Consider the following 22,755-nt stretch of genomic DNA (forward strand, 5'->3'; position numbering starts at 1 on the left):
AACTTACACACCATCATGATGTGTGTGTGAGTTCATCACGTCAGGTGGTTGGATTTTTCCAACAGAACTGGCGGAAATTGAAGATTCAAACAGTCACTGATTGACCCAACTTATCGATGAACTAACCAGACCTGTTTCTAATATCAGATCCTGATCAGTACAATTGTACATATACCACACGGAAACTGATTACAACAACGTTAAGTTTGGCATTGTAGATAGGCGAAATTGAAGGTTTTCCTTTTTATGTTTCCTTGGAATGATGTTTGTTTCAATTCCAAAGACCCTTCAGTATCGGAAATAATCTTTGCAGCAAGGGCTTTGCACGCAAGAATTTGTGGTTTAATAAAAACTGCACTAGAGTATATATCCAAACAGACCATAGGTGTTTGCAAGGAACGATATAATGAAAAAGTGAAAAACAAACTTTTGAATTGTCCAAATGGATTTGGTCTTTCTGGTTTGTAACAAAAGCGATCGGTAAAAGCTTTTGTAAGTCAAAAATTCCACCGTTGGCTGGAGAAGATGGATCAATTGAAGTAACTGCGGACTGTCTAAGAGTTGGTTCATCGATGCCAGGAATAGAATTTCAACAGATGTGGTGAAACTTTTCAAAGCCTTGGAAATCAGTAAATCCACTGGCCCCGATCGATTACCACTAATCGTATTGAAGACTGACCTAACAACTCCGCTATCTAAACTCCCTATAATATAAAAGAGATTCCTTACTCGCAGATTGGAAACTTGCTGGGGTTCAACCTATACAAAAAAAAAAAGGAAAAAAAGACGGTTTGTAATAACTTCCATTCGATTGCTAGTCTCAGCCATTGCCAATGTCATGGAGAAAGTTATGGACGACTGGTACCTGTAACAACTAACGAAAATATCAACACTCGCGAACATCCTTCATTCCATATAGGATGGAGTTTCATGTTCATTTTGGAGAATGTATAGGCAGACGAGAATTCGTTGAATGTCCTGTAGGGCCTTGTCAAGGACCGTGTTTTAGCACGCATTCTTCACAACCTCCGAACTGCAATTGAAGAAGAATTAGACCAGCCTCTCCGTTAAGAAAAGTTGTGGACCAGCAAATCTTACATATCTTGGTCTATGTCACCAACGTATGGACTGAAGCTATAGAGCAATATGGGCAATCCAGAGCGATAGCACTGGACATGTCGAAGGCTTTTGACAAGTTTTGGCAAGCTAACCTCCTAAATACGTTAATATCGTGCGGTATGTTCATTCTCATTGATCGACTGGCTTATTAGCTTTCTCAAAGAACGATTCATCCAAATCGCTATCGATGGACTCACCTCAGAAAGGTTTGAGGTTGGTATTTGGTATTCCCCAGGAATGCATCTTGTACGATCTTCTCGACAAAACTGCAAACCCCATCTATAGCTTTGTCGATGACTGTCGCCCAAAATAAACTCGGCTAGCACCCAAATTAAATCACCGATCTTAAGAACCAAGTAAACATTTGAAACAGACATTACTTATATATTTGGATCGTTCCTAAATATGTTTGTGTCGCGCCGGTCCCATCTTTAGCGGAAATTTCAGCATGGGGTCATCTTCTGCGAGTAAGTTGAACGCTTCGATGAACAAGTCTGCGACAAGTATGACATTTCATGATAATGAACGGTCGCTCGGTTGAAAAGCCACTGCTTGAGATATCTGTTAATGAATATTATGTTAACGTGGGCTCCTCCGAGGGCATGATAATGATAGCAGGTTGATTTTCATGGTACAAGGGTTGAATCGAGGTCATTTACATAACTATTTCACTATTGTCGTCGAAATGATGTTCGTATACGAAAGGGGATGGTTTTACTAAATTTTTAATCATTCGAATATAACTTGCTGTGTTTGTATATCTAAATCTTTATTATTAAATTCATTATTCTCACTATACTGTGCAATTTCATTGTCCTCATTCGCCCATGGTCTAAAGAACGCCATATTTCTATTTATTTAAAGAAATTTATGAATTAAATAAATCTCACCAATCCACGCCACTGCTTATCGCAGACTGTCCAGCAGGAATATTTCGAATTGTGTACATACAGTTTCGGCCAATAGAGATATGTTTACGATTCGATATTTTCATCGGTTAACACAGTCCACGTGGACTGACGGTTTGTTAGATGTTTACCGAATTTTATACGGGGAGTAAACATTATTTTTCATTTCTTAATTTGGTAAGAGCACCGTGTGTATTTATGAAATATTGATATAACTGTCTTCTGCAATTGATATTGGAAAAACTATACCAAACGCATAATTTTTTATATAAACAAAGTTATTTAACGATTATTTTGGACTATTAGAATATAAACTTTTTATTTCTTATGTTTTTTTTTCAATTTCATTACAGAAAAAGCTGGATTTCAACCTCCCTACGGCGGTTTAGATAATGGAATGGTAAGTAATGACAAATTACGTTATTAATACTAGGATTTCTGCGTTTGCGCTGTGTTTATTATTAATTATACGAGGGTTGCTATTGAAGTTTTAAAATTTGTTTCGTGCGCGAACAACTAAACTCAAGTAGCAACCCTCGTATATGTTTAGCCTCGGTACGTAATTTATATAATCGCCACCGGCAACTTTGCATTTAAAATAAGTCAATTAAACAGTAATAACTGTCGCTGGACATCAAAGTAAAAATAATTTTTTCACCATAAAAATGTAAATTTGATACCCTATTGAACTACGAAATGTTGATTAATGTCATTTGCATTTGCTTAACTGCGTTTTAAATTATAAATTATTTAGTAAAAATTAAATTGTGATAAATGATATTTACGGAATTTTTATTAGAGATGCGAAAAAAAATTTAATCGACCTTCAATAAGATTTCCAGAATAGTGTACGATGTACAACGTATAATTTTTCGATCACGATGCCATCATCTAACATCTTATCTTGAATGGCGTTTCGCATCGTTCTGATTATTCTTATCTATTGTTCAAATAATTATTATCTTGAATCGATAATAATCATAAGGGTTCTGTTTCAGTAAATACTTATAGAAACTTTATCGCGGGTTATAATTAGAATCAATTCCGAATAAGTTCGTAACCGATTCAGATTCACTGTCCTACTCGTGTTCGATTACGAACCGATTTAGGATTTCTAAATTAAAAAACGTAAAGTGACTCCGAAGGATGTGAATAAAAATAATGATTTTGGTATTGCGCATGAGCAACTGAAACAAAAATTCTGTTAGAACCGATACGGGATTAATAATGAACCAATTTGACTTGACCTGTGCTTGGGAAACTGCTACTAAAGATTCATAACTGAACAAACATCCAATAAACTGAATCACCCTCGTATGAATAAAAATCTTACTCATTTTTTTTACTTAGTTTTGATACGGGGGATTTTTGTTTTGTTAGCTAGTTTTGATACGTTGGGATTTCTGTTTTCGTTTTTAGTTAGTTTCAATACGGGGGGATTTCTGTTTTCATTTTAGCTATTTTTAATACGAGGGGATTTCTCTTTTTTTAGTTAGTTTTGACACGGGGGGATTTCTGTTTTCATTTTTAGCTAGTTTAAATATGGGAGAATTTCTGTTTTCATCTTATCTACTTTTAATACGGGGGGATTTCTGTTTTTATTTTTAGTTAGTTTTTTATACGGGGAGATTTCTATTTTTTAGCTAGTTTTGATAGGGGGGATATCTGTTTACTTTTTTAGCTAGTTTTAATATGGGGGAAATTCTGTTTTCATTTTAGCTACTTTTAATACGAGGAGATTTCCGTTTTTATTTTTAGTTAATTTGAAAACGGGAGGATTTGTGTTTTTTTGGATAGTTTTGATACGGGGGGATTTCTCTTTTCATTTTTAGCTATTTTAATACGAGAGGATTTCTGTTTTTATTTTTATTTAGTTTTGATACGGGGGGATTTCTGATTTTTTTTTATTTAGTTTTAATACGGAGGGATTTCTCTTTTTTTAGTTAGTATTGATACGGGGGGATTTCTGATTTTATTTTTAGCTAGTTTTAATACGAGAGGATTTCTGTTTTTATTTTTATTTAGTTTTAATACGGGGTGATTTCTGTTTTCATTTTTAGTTAGTTTTAATACGAGGGGATTTCCGTTTTTATTTTTAGTTAATTTGAAAACGGGAGGATTTGTGTTTTTTTTTTTGGATAGTTTTGTTACGGGGGGATTTCTGTTTTCATTTTTAGCTATTTTAATACGAGAGGATTTCTGTTTTTATTTTTATTTAGTTTTGATACGGGGGGATTTCTGATTTTTTTTTATTTAGTTTTAATACGGAGGGATTTCTGATTTTTTTTTATTTAGTTTTAATACGGAGGGATTTCTCTTTTTTTAGTTAGTATTGATACGGGGGGATTTCTGATTTTATTTTTAGCTAGTTTTAATACGAGAGGATTTCTGTTTTTATTTTTATTTAGTTTTGATACGGGGGGATTTCTGATTTTTTTTTATTTAGTTTTAATACGGAGGGATTTCTCTTTTTTTAGTTAGTATTGATACGGGGGGATTTCTGATTTTATTTTTAGCTAGTTTTAATACGAGAGGATTTCTGTTTTTATTTTTATTTAGTTTTAATACGGGGTGATTTCTGTTTTCATTTTTAGTTAGTTTTAATACGAGGGGATTTCCGTTTTTATTTTTAGTTAATTTGAAAACTGGAGGATTTGTGTTTTTTTTTTTGGATAGTTTTGTTACGGGGGGATTTCTGTTTTCATTTTTAGCTATTTTAATACGAGAGGATTTCTTTTTTTATTTTTATTTAGTTTTGATACGGGGGGATTTCTGATTTTTTTTTATTTAGTTTTAATACGGAGGGATTTCTCTTTTTTTAGTTAGTATTGATACGGGGGGATTTCTGATTTTATTTTTAGCTAGTTTTAATACGAGAGGATTTCTGTTTTTATTTTTATTTAGTTTTAATACGGGGTGATTTCTGTTTTCATTTTTAGTTAGTTTTAATACGAGGGGATTTCCGTTTTTATTTTTAGTTAATTTGAAAACGGGAGGATTTGTGTTTTTTTGGATAGTTTTGATACGGGGGGATTTCTCTTTTCATTTTTAGCTATTTTAATACGAGAGGATTTCTGTTTTTATTTTTATTTAGTTTTGATACGGGGGGATTTCTGATTTTTTTTTATTTAGTTTTAATACGGAGGGATTTCTCTTTTTTTAGTTAGTATTGATACGGGGGGATTTCTGATTTTATTTTTAGCTAGTTTTAATACGAGAGGATTTCTGTTTTTATTTTTATTTAGTTTTAATACGGGGTGATTTCTGTTTTCATTTTTAGTTAGTTTTAATACGAGGGGATTTCCGTTTTTATTTTTAGTTAATTTGAAAACGGGAGGATTTGTGTTTTTTTTTTTGGATAGTTTTGTTACGGGGGGATTTCTGTTTTCATTTTTAGCTATTTTAATACGAGAGGATTTCTGTTTTTATTTTTATTTAGTTTTGATACGGGGGGATTTCTCTTTTTTTAGTTAGTATTGATACGGGGGGATTTCTGATTTTATTTTTAGCTAGTTTTAATACGAGAGGATTTCTGTTTTTATTTTTATTTAGTTTTAATACGGGGTGATTTCTGTTTTCATTTTTAGTTAGTTTGAAAACGGGAGGATTTGTGTTTTTTTGGATAGTTTTGATACGGGGGGATTTCTGATTTTTTTTTATTTAATTTTAATACGGAGGAATTTCTCTTTTTTTAGTTAGTATTGATATGGGGGGATTTCTGTTTTTATTTTTATTTAGTTTTATTATGGGGGGATTTCTGTTTTTATTTTATTTTAGTTTTAATACGGGGTGATTTCTGTTTTCATTTTTAGTTAGTTTTAATACGAGGGTATTTCCGTTTTTATTTTTAGTTAATTTGAAAACGGGAGGATTTGTGTTTTTTTGGATAGTTTTCATACGGGGGGATTTCTGTTTTCATTTTTAGCTATTTTAATACGAGAGGATTTCTGTTTTTATTTTTATTTAGTTTTGATACGGGGGGATTTCTGATTTTTTTTTATTTAGTTTTAATACGGAGGGATTTCTCTTTTTTAGTTAGTATTGTTACGGGCGGATTTCTGTTTTTATTTTTAGCTAGTTTTAATACGGGGATTTCTTTTTTTAGTTAGTATTGATACGGGGGATTTCTGTTTTCATTTTTAGTTAGTTTTAGTTTGTGGGAAAATCTATTTTTATTTTTAGCTACATTTGATACGAGGGGGGGTTTGTTTTTATTTTTAATTAGTTTTTATACTGGGGGATTTCTGATTTTATTTTTAATCAGTTTTTGATACAGGGAAAATTGAAAAAGAAGGGCGCTTTGTGGATTTTCATTTACGACGAAAATTCTGATTGTTACAGGCGTACGCGTTAAATCCCGCAGGTCCGGTTTACACGGGTCCCGGTGCCAGTCCGACACAAGCACCCGCCGAACCGTTTACGGCCGATAGTCCGTATTTTCCGTTTAACGCGCGACCCGGTAGTCGATTATCGCCGGCCAAAGCGAAAATTATATCCGTCGCCGGCTTAAGGCCGACCAAAGAAGAACCCACAGGTACGGCGACAACACTAGACGGCCAATGGGGAGTGGTAAGTCTTATATATTTATATAATATAGTCGTAGATTTCTTCAATGTTCAAATCTCGATTTAGATTGCAATAAAACAGGTGGAGTATGAAACTTGTGTAACGGTTTTGGCGGTATTGCACCTCATCAGTATATCAGATATATTTCTTGTTTAGGTTTACGATTATTTTAAGTGTTCGTCATGAAAAATCATGTTTGAATTAAGATTAGATGTTAAAAAGACATTATCAAGGGACGAATTTATAATCACACGATTTATATTTAAAACATTTTTTTTGTAGGCATTGATAACTAAATATAATAAGAGAAAGGTAATTTATAATTAGAGCCTTTATATTAGTATTTTTGGAATAGTGTATTTTCATCTAGATTTTTTCTCTTCAAACGAATTTTTTATCTCGTTCCGCTGTTCTTTGGAATTCTTCCAATAAAGTCGCTTCTTATCTGAATAAAATGAGATATTTTTATAAACGACTTTCTACGGAATCATTTATCTTTGAATAAATTCAAAAATATAAATTTATTTGAGCTATTTCGTATCGATTATAAACATATTTTACCGAAAGAAAAAACTGTCACTACTTTTTACGCTATTTTTTTTATGATTTCACTCTAACTTGTCTCGTTAAAACGTCTATCGAATCACCCTCGTATAATCACCAGCATATCGTTTTTTTTTTCAAATTAACACACACAAGCGAGGGTTAAGATGAATATGATGAAATATGAAAAATTCACAATATTACCTAAATATTTCTATAGGTAAAACAATAACTAGGAATCACACATTGCCAAATCAGGGGAATTAAATGGATGGGCGTAAAAATTCAACTGTCTGTATTATGTAACGATGTCTCAATTAGTGATATAAATTGTTGCAAGAGGCCTATGGGGACAATTCTCTATCTCGTGCGCGTGTTTTCGAGTGGTGTAAACGCTTTAGTAAGGGCAGAGAGAGCACTGAAGATGATCGGCACCCAGAACGCCCTGTGACTGTTTCAATTCCGGAAATAGTGACCAAAATCAAACAAATTGTGCGTGCGGGTATTCGAATGAGCATCCGGATGTAAATGTCGATGCTGTAAACGCCGATAAAGAAAAATTATACACGCGAAATTACACATGACAAAAGTTGATGGCAAAAAATCTGACTCCTGATCAAAAGCTCTTGCGTCAACGGGTCTGCTCGGATTTCCTTGAAAGGTTAGAAAAAGATCTGCTTTGAAAGGGATCAGATTTGAGTCGATGGAAGCGGTAAACCAGAGCTCCTAAAGGCTCTCACCAGAGAAGACTTCGATCAATGGAAAAAACGTACGGAAAGGTGTGTAGCGATGGTAGGGGAATACATTCGAGGGGATAATTCGAATGTAGAATAATTTTTATAATAAAACCCTTTTTCGTAACCAGTGTCGTTATTTAATAGCCAGACCTCGTATACTAACTACGTACATCACGTGATTTTTATGGTCCTCGAAATTGAATGTACGTAGGAAGTCTTTGAAAGTTTGTGCATGCTAACTTGCCCTCGATGATTTCAAGGAGTCTGCCACCTCCAGTTTTCACTCACTATAGAGTAATAAAAGAAATAATTTGTAGTTCCGCCACTGGTCGCCAATTCAATTTCCTATTCTTTAAATTATTTATTACTTTCAATATTAAAGTTGTTAAACGAAGCGATCGTTATCATTTTAGAATGTTTACATGACAAATCAATATAAATAATTCTAATAATAAAATAATTAGATATTTGCAGTTGGTTGTTTCAGAATTTCTTTGTTTTTTTTTCTTTTTTCGCTACCAGACCAGTTTAATTAACCGAGATAGATTATTATGAAATATCTTTAGTTTCGTAATTCCTTTCTTATTGGTTCTCGTTTTGCATTCAAGTTTTTTTAAAACTATTACTAATTATTATCTATAAAATAATCTAATGAATAACCTACATAGGGAATATTATGGACAAAGGATTTTCTATGGTAATAGTCCAAGCACCAACAGCAAAAGACAATTTTTTCTTTGTCTTATTCTTTTCACTAAAAGTCAGATATATACGACGTATGCTTTCTGGGAAAAACTGCCTCTCATCAAGTTATATATTTCTTCATATTTCAGATTTTAAATTAAAATTTTTTTCATCTAATTGACCCTTAGAAAATCCACATTTATATATAAATAATTATACATGTATAAATATAAATATTATGCATTTAAAAATCTAAAATGGCACCTATCTCACAAAACAACAGCAATTTTTACCCTGACATATGTTCTTTGGCAGAACACATATTTTATGTTTTCCATTCTATGTATGATAATCAGTGTTACGCTACAGAATTTCCAACCAAAACCTCTTGGCGACTCGACTATATTGAATTATCGAATGAATATTATGGTTTCATGTGAAAAATCTTGACCAAAAACTATTGGTGGCTGTTATCTCATCGTTCGATAAAAGTCGATTCCGAAGAATTTTAGAGTATTCAACAACTCTTATTGAACGGCAGAAATATCGCAGGATATATGGACCGGTTTTAGTTTTGTTAGATCTCGTCAGCATAACGTATATGCTCTTTGATCTGAACAGATAACATTATAAGTAGGAAGAAGTCGTTTTCAGAATTTCGTCTTCTATTGTACAAATTTTGAATACCGCCCCGATCAATAAATATCTCGGAATTTTGAATATATGTAGTTATGATTTAAATTTAAATGGAAATTTGAGTGTGCGAGATCAGGCGAGTTTGGTGGATGAGGCAATACCTCCCATCGTATCTAATTAATTTTTACCCAGATTCGTCTTGCTTCGTTGTGTCGCAGAATTCCGTGTATACTCAACCAAACTCTTACTATAGCTTTTTTGGAATGTGAATCCGGTTCCGTAGTACTTCGTGGTCATTTATTTGGTGAGAGTCGCTTCCTTTTGCGTTTTGGATTACCATATACGACTCATTTTCCAAATCCATCGATCGAGCCATAAAAAAACTGCTATGTATGGTGACGTTGAAGCAAAACGTGGATTGTGATGAATCGATTGACTTTGTTCTCTTCGAACTGATTATGAGGACCCAAATAACTATTGCCATGGACCAACAAAGTTTCTCATGATCATACATGGATTAACTATCAATTCTGCAATTATCAAGTCTTTGTATAATGTTATTGGTCTTCATGATTAAATTTGGCACAAAAATCTAGTATTTAATCATTTATTAGTGACCAAAGCTTCTAGTATGATGTTGGCGGCCAAGGAACATTAAGAACAAAGGCCTGTCGTGTCCCAAAGCACATCGTGCTCAATCTTACGAAGTCTTCCATTGATATTCACATTATACTTTATGGCAGTCTGTTTTTATAGAGAAGACCTTTTTTGTTTGTTTACGTCAAAATCGAGATTTCCAGGAAATCGAATATTCTGAAAAATTATAATACATAAAACAAGTCTCTAAAAGCCGGAAAGAGTTAATTAATGTCATAGTAAACACATCGGGATAGTGAAAAGTGCTATTTAAATAAATTAGATAATAAGTGTTAGTGAATAGTTTAATGTGTAAGTGTTAACGTACAGTTTAGTGAGTAGAACGCGTTGGTTTTAACCTATTGACGTCACCAGGTAAACTGTGAGGCTTGCTCAAGTGTTCTGGACAGATGACGTGGTCTGCTGTTTCTTATTTTTCCTTGTACACCATGAGATGACAAATGACAATCAAATAAAGACATGCGCATTAGTTTTAGATCAAAATGAAACATTTCTTTTACATAAAATATACCTTAGACGATTCTCTTTTTTTTACGCCTCATATGAATCGATTTTTATTGGTATATAATGAGAAAGTTTTTTTTAATACAATGAATTAGTCGTGACTTTCTTTCCTTATAAAGAAACTAAAAATTATTTATGATTGTTTGTGGTACACGTACTATCATATATCACGAAACGTAATTTCCACAATTTTCTTTACTATTTTCGATCCGAACTGTTTATAATAAACTTCTAACTAAGCTAGTTAAATACGAAGTCAGTGATCTCTTCTTTATCTTAATAATACTTTAATAGTTTTGTCAGTTTTAACGAGCTCAACATAAACAAATCTTTTTAGAACATAGAAGATTTATACGTGTATTGAGTAAACATTTAAACGTTAAAAAAAAGTTGTGTTTATCTTAAGATTTTTTACAAAAAAAATTATCAAAACTTTTCGAAAAAATTATTTCAGCTCAGTAATTTATAATATTCCAAAGATTTGAATTTTATATTGGAAAAAGTTTCGTTTCGAAGTTTTCGTAGAAACTTTCGACGTACATCTCATCGTACTTGTTTTGATACTGATGAATTTAGATTCTAATAAGTAGATAAATCGAGTGTAAATGCAATAAAAAAGTTTATTTAAACTTTATATTTCGCTAATATCTTTCCGTGAATCCTGGAAACGTTCTAATTTCCGTTTAACACACAAATCGACGTACCCTAGTAAATTTCTAAATGGTAACTTCGTTCCGGGATATTCCGAGTTTACGAGCCGAATGATCTGCCATAAGAGACAACTCAATTATCCCCGAGATAGAATCAATTTTAAGGGATGTCGGTGGTAAGTAGATTTAAGTCTTTGGTAACAGTACAGGACTCGCCGTTCGAGATAATTAAAACATTTCAAAGAAGAATGACTAGTTTTAAAAGGAGCAGAAGTATTAGAAACTGAATTTTTTTTTTTGTATAAAGATCTGACCCAACAACGAAAACAAAAACGGTTTGGAAGCGGTGCTCAATAAGTTCAATACCCAAATTTCTCAAAATAGCCATTTACTTATACTAACCTCATACTTTTTTAAGTCTGGGAACAGAAAATAATCCGAAAGGACTAAATCTGGCGAATAGGGTGTATGAGTTAGCAATTAAAACTTCAGTTCATCAATTTTGTTTTATAAATTCACTGAAAACGTTCACCATTCGTTCGTCACCTACTTCCCACGTGTATTTTGGCATAAATTTCTTGTTTTATTGGGTTTGAGGTATATTACGGTCCTGCACTGATTCATTTTCTCTCCTCTATCCCGAATGAAGGAGAGCGAGAACGTCCACTAGGTCGAAAACGACTTTAGGAAAGACAACGGTCGAGTTTTATTGCATTCAAGAATTGAGGGTTAATGACGACAATGTAGGGAAGAAAAAAATCTAAATCGATGTTTGCTGGTTATATGGACCCCCGATTTTTTTTGGCAGCAACCAAATAAAATATTCAGAATCAACGAAAATGCAATAATTGTATCAAAATATCTGATTATCCTCATTAGATTTGTCAGAATTCATAAACTTCTTTTAGTACCATCAACCTTGTCCTCGCGTCGTTTGAACTTAGTTCATATTGACTTTTCATGACCCTCGGGGTTAATAACCACCACAAGTTCCAGATTCACAAAATCGAGATGCAACCATCAACGTATCTGTACGTATTAAAAACGGGATTAAAATTGAATTAAAAAGTTTTTTTTTCATTAGAAATTTTAGTCTTTTTAAAAACTGGTATTAGGAATTTTCTTTGATATTTTGAAATGATAAGATGCGTTTGTTTGATCTGAACGCACATGTTTTTCGGTAAAGTTATCTATGTAGTTGATATCGTCGTCAATTTTTTCCTCTTGGAGAAAAGTAGCACGAGTTTTTCCTGCTAAAATCGTAAATAACAGAAGCTGGAATACGTAGTATACATAAAATGTGTCATTTGTCAATTCCTTATATAGTTAACTGCTTTTCTGCTGACCTTTAATACCGAACTGCTTTATAACAATTTTTAACATCGAAAGTTCAAGCAATTTGAACATACTTTATCTAGAATCTACCACAATAAAAACTTGTCTAATCACCCAATTAGATATAAAACTAACCCGTTAGGTAGCATAACGTTCCTCCTAATTAAACACCTTATTATTATCCACCAAATATGTTTCCCAATTAACCGTTCATTACTATCGATGAAACTATAATATTTTCGACGCATGCAATGAGAAACCTAATTTTTCAAATTACTAATATGGGAATAAACACATGAGATTTGAAGATAAATTTACGTGCAAAAAATTATTGAGACCCCGACAATTTCGATGCGATTCCACCATTTCGTGCGATCAAAAAACGAATTGAAATGCAGTAGAAAAAAATCAATTCAAGTGATATATCGTGAAACGTAGGCGAGAACAAATCATCAAATTAATCATGTAACAAATAATTATCAATTTAGATGATTGATTACGTAATTAACGGCGTCCTAGGTATTCAAAATGGCGTCCTAGGTATTCAAAATGTCGCCCTTCATTTTCTATTGAAATGAAATCAGTCACTGACTTCGTATTGTCAGTTGTAAAAGGGTTGCTACTCAAATTTTGAGGTAGACAAATACGTCTTTGCAAGCTTTTCAACTAATTGTCGAAGCATTTTTTCCATTTTCCAAAACATGTGATTAATCGCTTCTTCAGGTGTAAGAAAAAGTTGATCTGGATCTGCGAGAATAAGGAAAAATTCACTGGGTGTCAAACAAGGATTGTACGGCGGATGATCCATCAATTCGAATGTTTTGACTGTTCAAAAATGTTTTTGATGAACTGGTTTGATGTGGTGGTGGAGAATGATTGGTCTTCTGCGGTTGATTTCCCTGATGTTTTTGAACACTTCTGGCAAACAAATGCTTGTGTACTATTCAGAATTCATCGTCAATAAACAGACGCTTAGAAGTACTTGGTTCGCGAACAACTTTCCTTGGATTTGACTCGTCTTGAAAGAGAGCATCGATGTTTTCTGGCGCGAAATTCGTCCTACAGCGAAGTGCGACGATGGTTAAATTTGGAAAACCAGCGAAATACGGTGCTTCATCACCAAAAGTCGAGGCGAGTCGATCGGCACCCTGTTATTGGATTAATCCACGTCGAAAGTCATAGAAAATGAAAAACAACTCAACTAGCACTTGTATAACCACACGCTTTGAATACGTCCGCCATTAAAAATGTCAAACTCTATAGTTTAATAGTTAAGCAATGAATGAAAAATTAGTTTTTCCCGCTAGAATTAATTTTCGCGGTATTTCTCGTATAAACAGTCAAGTCATTAGGTTTTAGTTTACTTTCAGTCTCTGAAGATGATAAATTGGTTATCGAAACGCGCCTCAGACAGTGTAATTGTGAGTGGTGGTGTAAAAGAAAAGCCGAAATTTCTTTGCGACTGTTTATAGTTCAGGAAATTAGTAGAAAAACTTTGTGAACAAAAATTATTAATAAGGAATGAAAATTGAATTTGGACAGGGCATAAATGCATCTCGAATGTCCAAAAAGTGAGAAATTTATAATTTTAGGAAATATTGCACAAAATGAGTTCAAATTTCTAGGTCTCGGAACACGAAATCACGATAGAAGAGGTCTACGAGGTACCTGGTGCCTAGGGTAAGCACCGACATCTACGTCGTCTTCTCGAGTTCCGTTTGTTCTTTTTGGGCTTTATTTCTATCACTATTAGTATATGATTTTCAAACTAGAGTGAACTAGGTGTAGGTGTTTGAATATTTTTTGAACACTGTCTACTTTTTTGTTCGGAATTTGTTTGCGATAGTGACATTTTTATTATAAATAATGGAAAAATCATCACTAGTACTGTTTTCTAATATATTTATACATTATCTATTCTTATATGAATGACTGAGAGTTTCGATACTTCATGTAATATCAGAATATCAGAACACGTATTCCTGGAAGCCATATTGTAACTAAAATAACAGTTTCTCCTCGAATAGACACACTGAATATGATATAAACAATTTTATTGATTCAACTGAACAAAAAATTGTACAGTTTTCTGATTTTCCGGCAAATTTAGGTCACGAGAAATATTTTATTCCAAGATTTCTCTTTGATTATAATTTATTCATCCACTGACTTTATTTTCTGCTTTTCGTTCCCTTCGGCCGTATTGATAAAATCGTTCAAGACCCTTAATCGACGAGATGCTTTGTTAGGTTCCTCGAAACTTAGACACTACGACGAAAAGCGGGGAATTCGGGTGCTTATTCTTTCTGATCTAGAAAACGCGAAGAATTTTTTTAAATTGCATCCAAAAACTATTTATTCTCAATTATCCACTTTTTCGATCTGAAAACAAGGGGAGTAAACAAATAAAATAAAGGGGCTGTTAAAGTAACACAAAATTAGTCATAGAAAACACCCCACGCTTTTTCACTTTTCAAGTTTTTAGTGTTTTTCTCACTGTTTTTTACTTTTTCATTCAATTTACTACTTCAAACTCATCTTTAATATGTATAGATGAGTTGATGGTGGCAATCGTTTATTAACTGTGGTAGTTTTTGAAAAAATTTATATATAATACTACTATAACTATTTTAACAACTGAGCGCCGTAGCTAACGCCGTTTTTCCTCGATTTTCCCATTCAAATGATCCAACAACTCTATGTAGTTTTCCCTGTTGATTGTCTTCCATTTTGGAGATAGTCGATGAATAATATTTCACGCGCATCCCAAAATACTGAAGCCATAACCTTACCAGCTGACTGTTGTGGCTTCGAACCTGGTTCACCAACTGCAGTCCACTTAGAATTTGATTCTAAACATGTCCAAATACATATCTGAATCATCAACGCGTCGTTTTTGATCGAAATGCATAATTATAAATCGGTGTCTGTATCACCACGTTTAAATTCAGCAAACCAATAACAAATAGTTCTTTTGAAGCCATTGCTGAGCTTGTACAATATTTTTTCCCATTAAGACACGAAATTATTTAACAAAAGTACCTTCACTTAAAGGGCTGTCACTTTTTTCTGACTAATAGAGTTGGTACTTCATAAACGTCATATGGATTTGACAATGGCAGCGCCATCTGTGTGACAGTCACACGACTTATTGAGTGTTGTTATGGTCGTGTTGATATGCCACAATACGTGCCCGATTTGGCAACAAATGATTCTTTTTTGTTTCCGCACATCTAGTTTCAACAACATAGAAAGTTATTGTTGCGTTTAAATCTCGTATTTTAGAGTGAATAATTTCAAAAATGTGTTGTTTTTAGAAATATCTATAGCAACCTTATGTTCTATTTTTTAGTTTTGATTTATTTCCAACTAGAACGAACTGAAGTCCGAGCTGTGATAGTAAGTTAATGAGGTACGTACTACGGACATAGTTAAAATTCCGAACTGCTTCATTTCCTTGCAATTCAGTTTTATTCACATTCATTGGAACGCTAGAGGTATTTATTGTTGTTGCTTTTTCCTAACAGACTTTGTGGGAAAATTTCTCAGCCGATAATTTTTTTTAAATTCGTTTTATTCTCTCTTTAGATTCTTCGATGTAATAATTTCATTGAAAAATATCACTAAGAATTTGCGCTGCGGTATACAGCGCCGTGAAAACTTGCTGGTTTTTTCCACGACAATGTCCGATTTCACCCTGCGAACGCGACAACGAATTTTGCTCAAACGTGATTGATCATCCTCCGAACAGCCCGGACCTCGCTCCTAACGACTTTCATCTTTTCTCACATCTGAGATTTTCCATTAGCGGTCAAAACTTCAACGATTATTTGAAAAATATACGTGTGGGTACAAGAAGTACAAAAAATCCGTACAAAACCTTCACTCCCAAAGCTTCTCGTTTAATTTTTTGGCATTTATTGATTTTCTACCCGATCCTAACTTTTTTTCAAGCAACTATCGGCATCTCTAAGTCAGGCCAGGTACTTCTGGAACTATCCTCGTATTTCGTTGTTTCCAAATCGCACTAGAAATTTTTTCCGAAAACTTTTGTTACATAAGTTACTTAGGGCATTTGAAAACTGCCAAATTTTGGGAAATAATAACATTCTCAATCAACGCCTACTGTATTTGTTAAACTGTCTAAAAATGTGCGGATTTTCTGTCCCCCTCACCCTTATGTAGAAAATTAGTTTAGCGGAAGTTACTTTTTGGATATACCTCGTATTATTAGTCTTGTTAATATTATAATATTAACCATAAATCATAGGTATTTTGTCATTTGGTTGTTGTCTGCGTTAACAAATTCCTTCCCAATGATTCTTTATTTTTAGATACGTAATTACAAAAAAATCCAACGTTTTTTTTTTTACCTACATTGTTTCATTTTGACATTTAGGATAAATGCTGAATACTTTTTTTTCTTTTGTTATTTGACATTGAAAACGGACGTAAGGTCATTATTTTATAAATATAAAAACAGCTTTCGAACTATATACAGAGTGAATTCCCGATTGTTTATGACTGAAATATTAGAAATATTGTTAAAAACTAAAAAATAAAAAGTTTCATTCATTATTGTTTCAAACTTATTTAAAAAAAAAATTAGTTTGAAGTGCTTCGAAAGCGTGTTTTCACTTTCTACTTGCATTTATTGTCAAAAATAAAATTTTACGAACTCGTCCACTACATGGACCGTGGAGCCGGCTCTGTTCGGTTATAATGGAATTTTAAAACTTGGCGATTTCGCGGCATCTTTTATCAACAGCGGCGAGTTGTTTTACAGCATTTTCCAAATCGCTAGTATCTTCAAGGCTATCTTTTCTTATTTGGTTCCTTTCCAAATCATCAATTATCCTTTCCAAGTCTTCTATTCTTTTATTAGCATTTTCTAGTTGCGATTCCAATAAGATCATGTTGTCTTCGTTAGATTCTGATATTGTTTGTAATACTGGATTGTTTTTCAACGTTTCCAATTCAGAAATGAGCAGTTCGTTATTTTTAGCCATTTCATTACATTCGTTTTCGAATTCTTTTAATGACTGAGTTTTGGTTAAAATTTCTTGACTCAATACATCGGAATTTTGTATAAGTTTTTCTATTTCTCTATTCTTTTCAACTAATATACTATTTTTTTCTTCCGCCAATTCCATTATTCTTGTTTCTAGCTCTGCACATTTACATTTGAAATCTAATAGAATTTTCATTATACTTTCGACGTGTTTACACAATTCAACCACTTGAGGATCATCTTCTTGTATGTAGTATTGGAAATCTGAAGGTTTCTCACATTCCTGGAATTTTTTTATATTTTCTGTAATGATATTTACATACTTATCATGGAGTTCTTGTAAACTAACTTTATGATTTTTCTTCAGTTCTTCTAATTCATCTTGAACGTCTTTTAGTTCCCTATGTAATAATAGCTTTTCTTCTTCTAATTCTACAAATTTCAATTCGTCAGTTCTATTTTTAGATTCCTGTTGTTTTAGTAACTCTAGTTCTTCTCTCAATATATTCAAGCGTGTTTCATGTTCTTCTTGGATATCTTCTAATTCGTTTTCCAAGTCCATGTCCATTCTTCCCGTTGCCGTAACAACTAATTCTTCATTATGTTTCTTAAGATTCTCATTTTCTATTTTGAAACTTTCTAATTCTTTTAAAAGAACTTCTATTGTGTCTTTTGTGTTATTTTGTTTTTCCTTCGTCGTTTCGTCTATTATTTTCAAATGTTCTTCTATTTCTTCTTTTAATATCAAGATTTCTTTATTATATTCTGTTTTCATTTCTTCTTTATCATTACACAGTTTTTTACACGTGTCTTCACTATTTGCGAGTTTAATTTGGGCATCTTCGTACAATTTCGAAATGTTTTCAATTTCTTTTTTCAAACAACTAACTTGTTTGTCGTATGTTTCCAATATTGTTGCTAGTTTATTGCAGTTTTCTTCATCTTCTAAACTTTTTATTTCATATGTAGATATTGCTTCGTTTGCTTTTTTTAATTCGGAGTATAGTAGTTTGTTTTCGCTTTCTATTTTTTTCAGTTTTTCTCTTTCGGCTAATTCTTCGGTATTTTTAGTGTCTTTTATCAATTTTTGTAATGTTTCATTTGATTTTTTTGTAATATTTAGTTCGCTTCGTAATTGTTCCAGCTCATCACTGATTTTCTGATTTACTTCTGTAATCTCGTCTTGTTATTCATTTGTTTTCGTTTGTTTACTTTCTAGACTTCTAAAAATCTCGTTTCTGATATAAATTCGACCTTGTTTAGCGGCGAGAGCTTAGTTTATATTAGAAAATCAAATTGAACGAAACGAAATAGAAAAGTAATTAGTGAATTTAAATAAAGTACAATATTTGATTATATGTTTAAATAAATTAGTGAAGTAAAAGACAGTGTATAAATTTAACCCACCATTAAATCACGTTTTGTATAAATTTAGAAATAAGAAAAACATTACATTGTTGCAAATCTCCAACAGATGTCGCAAGGAATTAAAAATTCTTCTCGAACAACATAATAGAATTTAAAGTGTTAAATTCTAAAGTAAAATTGATGCAAGTAGTATTGTAAATCTCCGACAGAGGGTAGACAGTTGTGAAATTTGGTTTTTACAACGTTAACGAGATTTGAACCCACGACCGGCGAATCTGGAGGTTGACGTCTTAGCTCTTTCGGCTAACGAATTCAATTAATGTGATGGGATATACTAACAGTAATAAGTGACTTGCTCTCAGTCCAAAGAATAGTTACAGATAACCTTACATACAAGTAAAGCTAATTTAAGCATGTTAAAATAAGGTTATGATTGGGAAATGGAGCCCATTTTATTTTTGGTTATTTTTTTGGTACGTTTAAGTTGTTTTTTTTTATCCTTTTTCAGTTTGATCACTTGGAATTTTTGTTTCTTTTGTTGAGGTTTGGAAGATCGGTTTGAACTTTTTGTTAATGTATAGATGAGAAAATACCTTGGAAAATCAGGTAATTAAATTTTCAATTTTAGACTGTATATACTTCGATAGAACCACAACCATTTAAAGTAAAATCCAATAAAGAATAACCCTGGTTACAACTGAAGCTTTGTTTCAAGCTATTTTATCTATAAACTATGTACCAAGTAAATGGTCAGTGATTTCACTGCTTACCATATATATAATTAATTAATGTGGAACTTATATGGTCAGCTTTGCATGTATGAGGCAAGAATTTTTTTTGTACGTGCATTTGTATTGTTATCTCGATAAATGTAATTTCTTGGGTGAAATCAAAGTTTTTTTACTTCTATATGTAAGTTACGAGGTCTGGCTATTAAATAACGAGACTGTTTACTGGTTATTCTACATTCTAATGCTCTAATGTAGAAGTTGAAGCGGATCACGCAAAACTAGGAGTCTATTTTCGAAAATTGATATATCGCACCTCCAAAAAAAAATTATCGAGTAATAAGCGTTTTAAATTATTACCAATTTCATTTTTCACTTTTCGGATGATGTCTCAAAAACTGACACAGTTGTAGCAATCGAAATTATGCAATGAAAGAGATTTTCTAATTTCTTGAGTTATGACACTATTTGAGTGTAGGTGCGATGTTGGCAACATTCTAAAGGAGCAAAATGTGGTTCAGAAATAGAAAAAATCGATTGGATACTTATTTTTTTCTCTGGTTTAACCTCAATCTGTGGTCGAAGGTCGATTCTGCCTAATTACTTTATAAATTCATACATTAGTTTTTGATTCATGTTGTACGCTTCTTCAAATTTTTTAGGTCTTTGTTTATTGAGGAAATTTGTAGATATTTTTCATATGAATTTTTTAGGTTTTTGTTGATCATAAATAGATTTCTCATTCCTGTGTTATCTTATTTACATGGGACAGACATCTCAATATTTCGAAAATAGATTAAGAAGTCATCAATACAAAAAAATACACCACCCAATCATAAAATATAAACAAAAACATAGATTTAATAATAAAAATTAAAATATCCTTGAATAAAGTTAGGTACCAGGAAAAGGAAATTTGTGGATGTGTTTCATATGAATTTTTTGGAATTTTTTAGGTTTTTGTTGATCATAAATAGATTTCTCATTCCTGTGTTATCTTATTTACATGGGACAGACATCTCAATATTTCGAAAATAGATTAAGAAGTCATCAATACAAAAAAATACACCACCCAATCATAAAATATAAACAAAAACATAGATTTAATAATAAAAATTAAAATATCCTTGAATAAAGTTAGGTACCAGGAAAAGGAAATTTGTGGATGTGTTTCATATGAATTTTTTGGAATTTTTTAGGTTTCTGTTGTTCATAAATGGATTTCTTATTTCTGTGTTATCTTATTTACATGGGACAGACATCTCAATATTTCGAAAATAGATTAAGAAGTCATCTATACAAAAAAATACACCACCCAATCATAAAATATAAACAAAAACATAGATTTAATAATAAAAATTAAAATATCCTTGAATAAAGTTAGGTACCAGGAAAAGGAAATTTGTGGATGTGTTTCATATGAATTTTTTGGAATTTTTTAGGTTTCTGTTGTTCATAAATGGATTTCTTATTTCTGTGTTATCTTATTTACATGGGACAGACATCTCAATATTTCGAAAATAGATTAAGAAGTCATCAATACAAAAAAATACACCACCCAATCATAATATATAAACAAAAACATAGATTTAATAATAAAAATTAAAATATCCTTGAATAAAGTTAGGTACCAGGAAAAGGAAATTTGTGGATGTGTTTCATATGAATTTTTTGGAATTTTTTAGGTTTCTGTTGTTCATAAATGGATTTCTTATTTCTGTGTCATCTTCTTTACATGGGGCAGACATCTCAATATTTCGAAAATAGATTAAGAAGTCATCTATACAAAAAAATGCCCCACCCAATCATAAAATATAAACAAAAACATAGATTTAATAACAAAAATTTAAATATCCTTGAAAAAAAGTTAGGTACCGGGAAAAGGAAATTTGTAGATCTGTTTCATATGAATTTTTTAGGTTTCTGTTGATCATAAATGGATTTCTTATTTCTTTATTATCTTATTTACATGGGACAGACATCTCAATATTTCGAAAATAGATTAAGAAATCATCTATACAAAAAAACTACATTAAAAAACCATACATTTAATTAAAAAAAAAATTCAATTACGATCGAAAACATCAGAGATATCCAAAAAAAAATAAAATATATTATTTATTCAAAAAGAAGCATAAAATCAATAACACTTATTCACGATCATTTATTAGAAGAATTGAGAAATTTACACACGTAGGTATCGATATATTCTCTGTTGAATGGTTTTTAAAAATTATTAGAAAGTTGAACGGAGACACCCACCATTATCGTGTAAATACTAGTTTTGATATATTACAAAATATTATAATTATTGTCGGTTGTCGTGTCAGAACCAGTTGACCTGTTATGGTGATTCCGTTCTCTTTCATAATATTTAGAAATCTATACAGGATGATGCTACACCAAGGGTCACGTACTAAAATTCTTTCTCGAATAATTTTTAAGATAGTTGAGAGAAAAAAAACCAGCACACGACAGATGCTTTCGTGCATAAAAACCAATGAATATTTGTCGTTGGCACATAGATAAGTCAAGGTTGCAGCGTTGCCAGTATTAAGGTATCTAAATCGGTGAAAATATTTTCGACGAACCAAAAAAAAAAGAATGTTTGGTAATCAATTGTTAATATTTCATTAATGCTTATGGTATGTATAATATTTTGATTGATGTGAAAAAATTTGAGTAAAAAATATATCAATAAACATTGAGTTTGTACTTTTCTATCTTTACACCTCCTAAACACGTCCTTATTATATTTTAGCGATAAATCCTTTTTGATTAGGTTTCTATATTCCCTGTTAGTTATATTTTTCCATACGACGATGCTCCTAGAAGTACCTGGCGTGACTAAGAGATGGCGGTAGTTGCTTGACAAATACTAAAGCTCGAAAACGCCATTTTGTTTAGTGATTGTTTGGCAGCCATTAATAGTAAACGATCTCAGTGAATTTGTAAACATGGAAAATCCTTTATTTGAAACACCAACCAATATAAAACCTTAGCTACATTCTACTCGGGTGAGACTGCTCCTTCGTTACCAACAGTAAAATATTGGGTACTAGATTTTAACATTTTCATATGTGGTAGCATTGTGCTATTGGTGAAAGTTCATCTAATCTTACGACATAATCTATGTCTTATTTTGAACGTAAGTATTTAATCACCGCGCGTTGCTCAACAAAACCCATTTTGATATCGATTGTTAATCTTTCGAATGTTGCCGTGCTTTAAAAGATTTAGTTTATAGGGTGGTAGATGGTAGGTGGCGAGATGTACTAAAATAAATTTCTAGAAATGCGGGTAGATCCA

At 32.2% G+C, this 22,755-nt stretch overlaps 1 protein-coding gene across 8 annotated transcripts in view; it reads left to right on the top strand.

Moving 5' to 3' along the window:
• Positions 1-22,755, top strand: part of LOC130442093 (protein daughterless) — a 59,915-nt gene that overhangs the window by 7,115 nt on the left and 30,045 nt on the right. For all 8 annotated transcript variants that reach the window (XM_056776105.1, XM_056776103.1, XM_056776106.1 and 5 more), the window contains exons 2-3: positions 2,381-2,427; positions 6,369-6,596. In XM_056776105.1, coding sequence (XP_056632083.1) covers positions 2,381-2,427; positions 6,369-6,596 — 275 coding nt within the window. The remainder of the gene's footprint in view (positions 1-2,380; positions 2,428-6,368; positions 6,597-22,755) is intronic.

Source organism: Diorhabda sublineata, chromosome 3, assembly GCF_026230105.1.
Source record: "Diorhabda sublineata isolate icDioSubl1.1 chromosome 3, icDioSubl1.1, whole genome shotgun sequence".
NCBI classification, from domain to species: Eukaryota; Metazoa; Arthropoda; class Insecta; order Coleoptera; family Chrysomelidae; genus Diorhabda; species Diorhabda sublineata.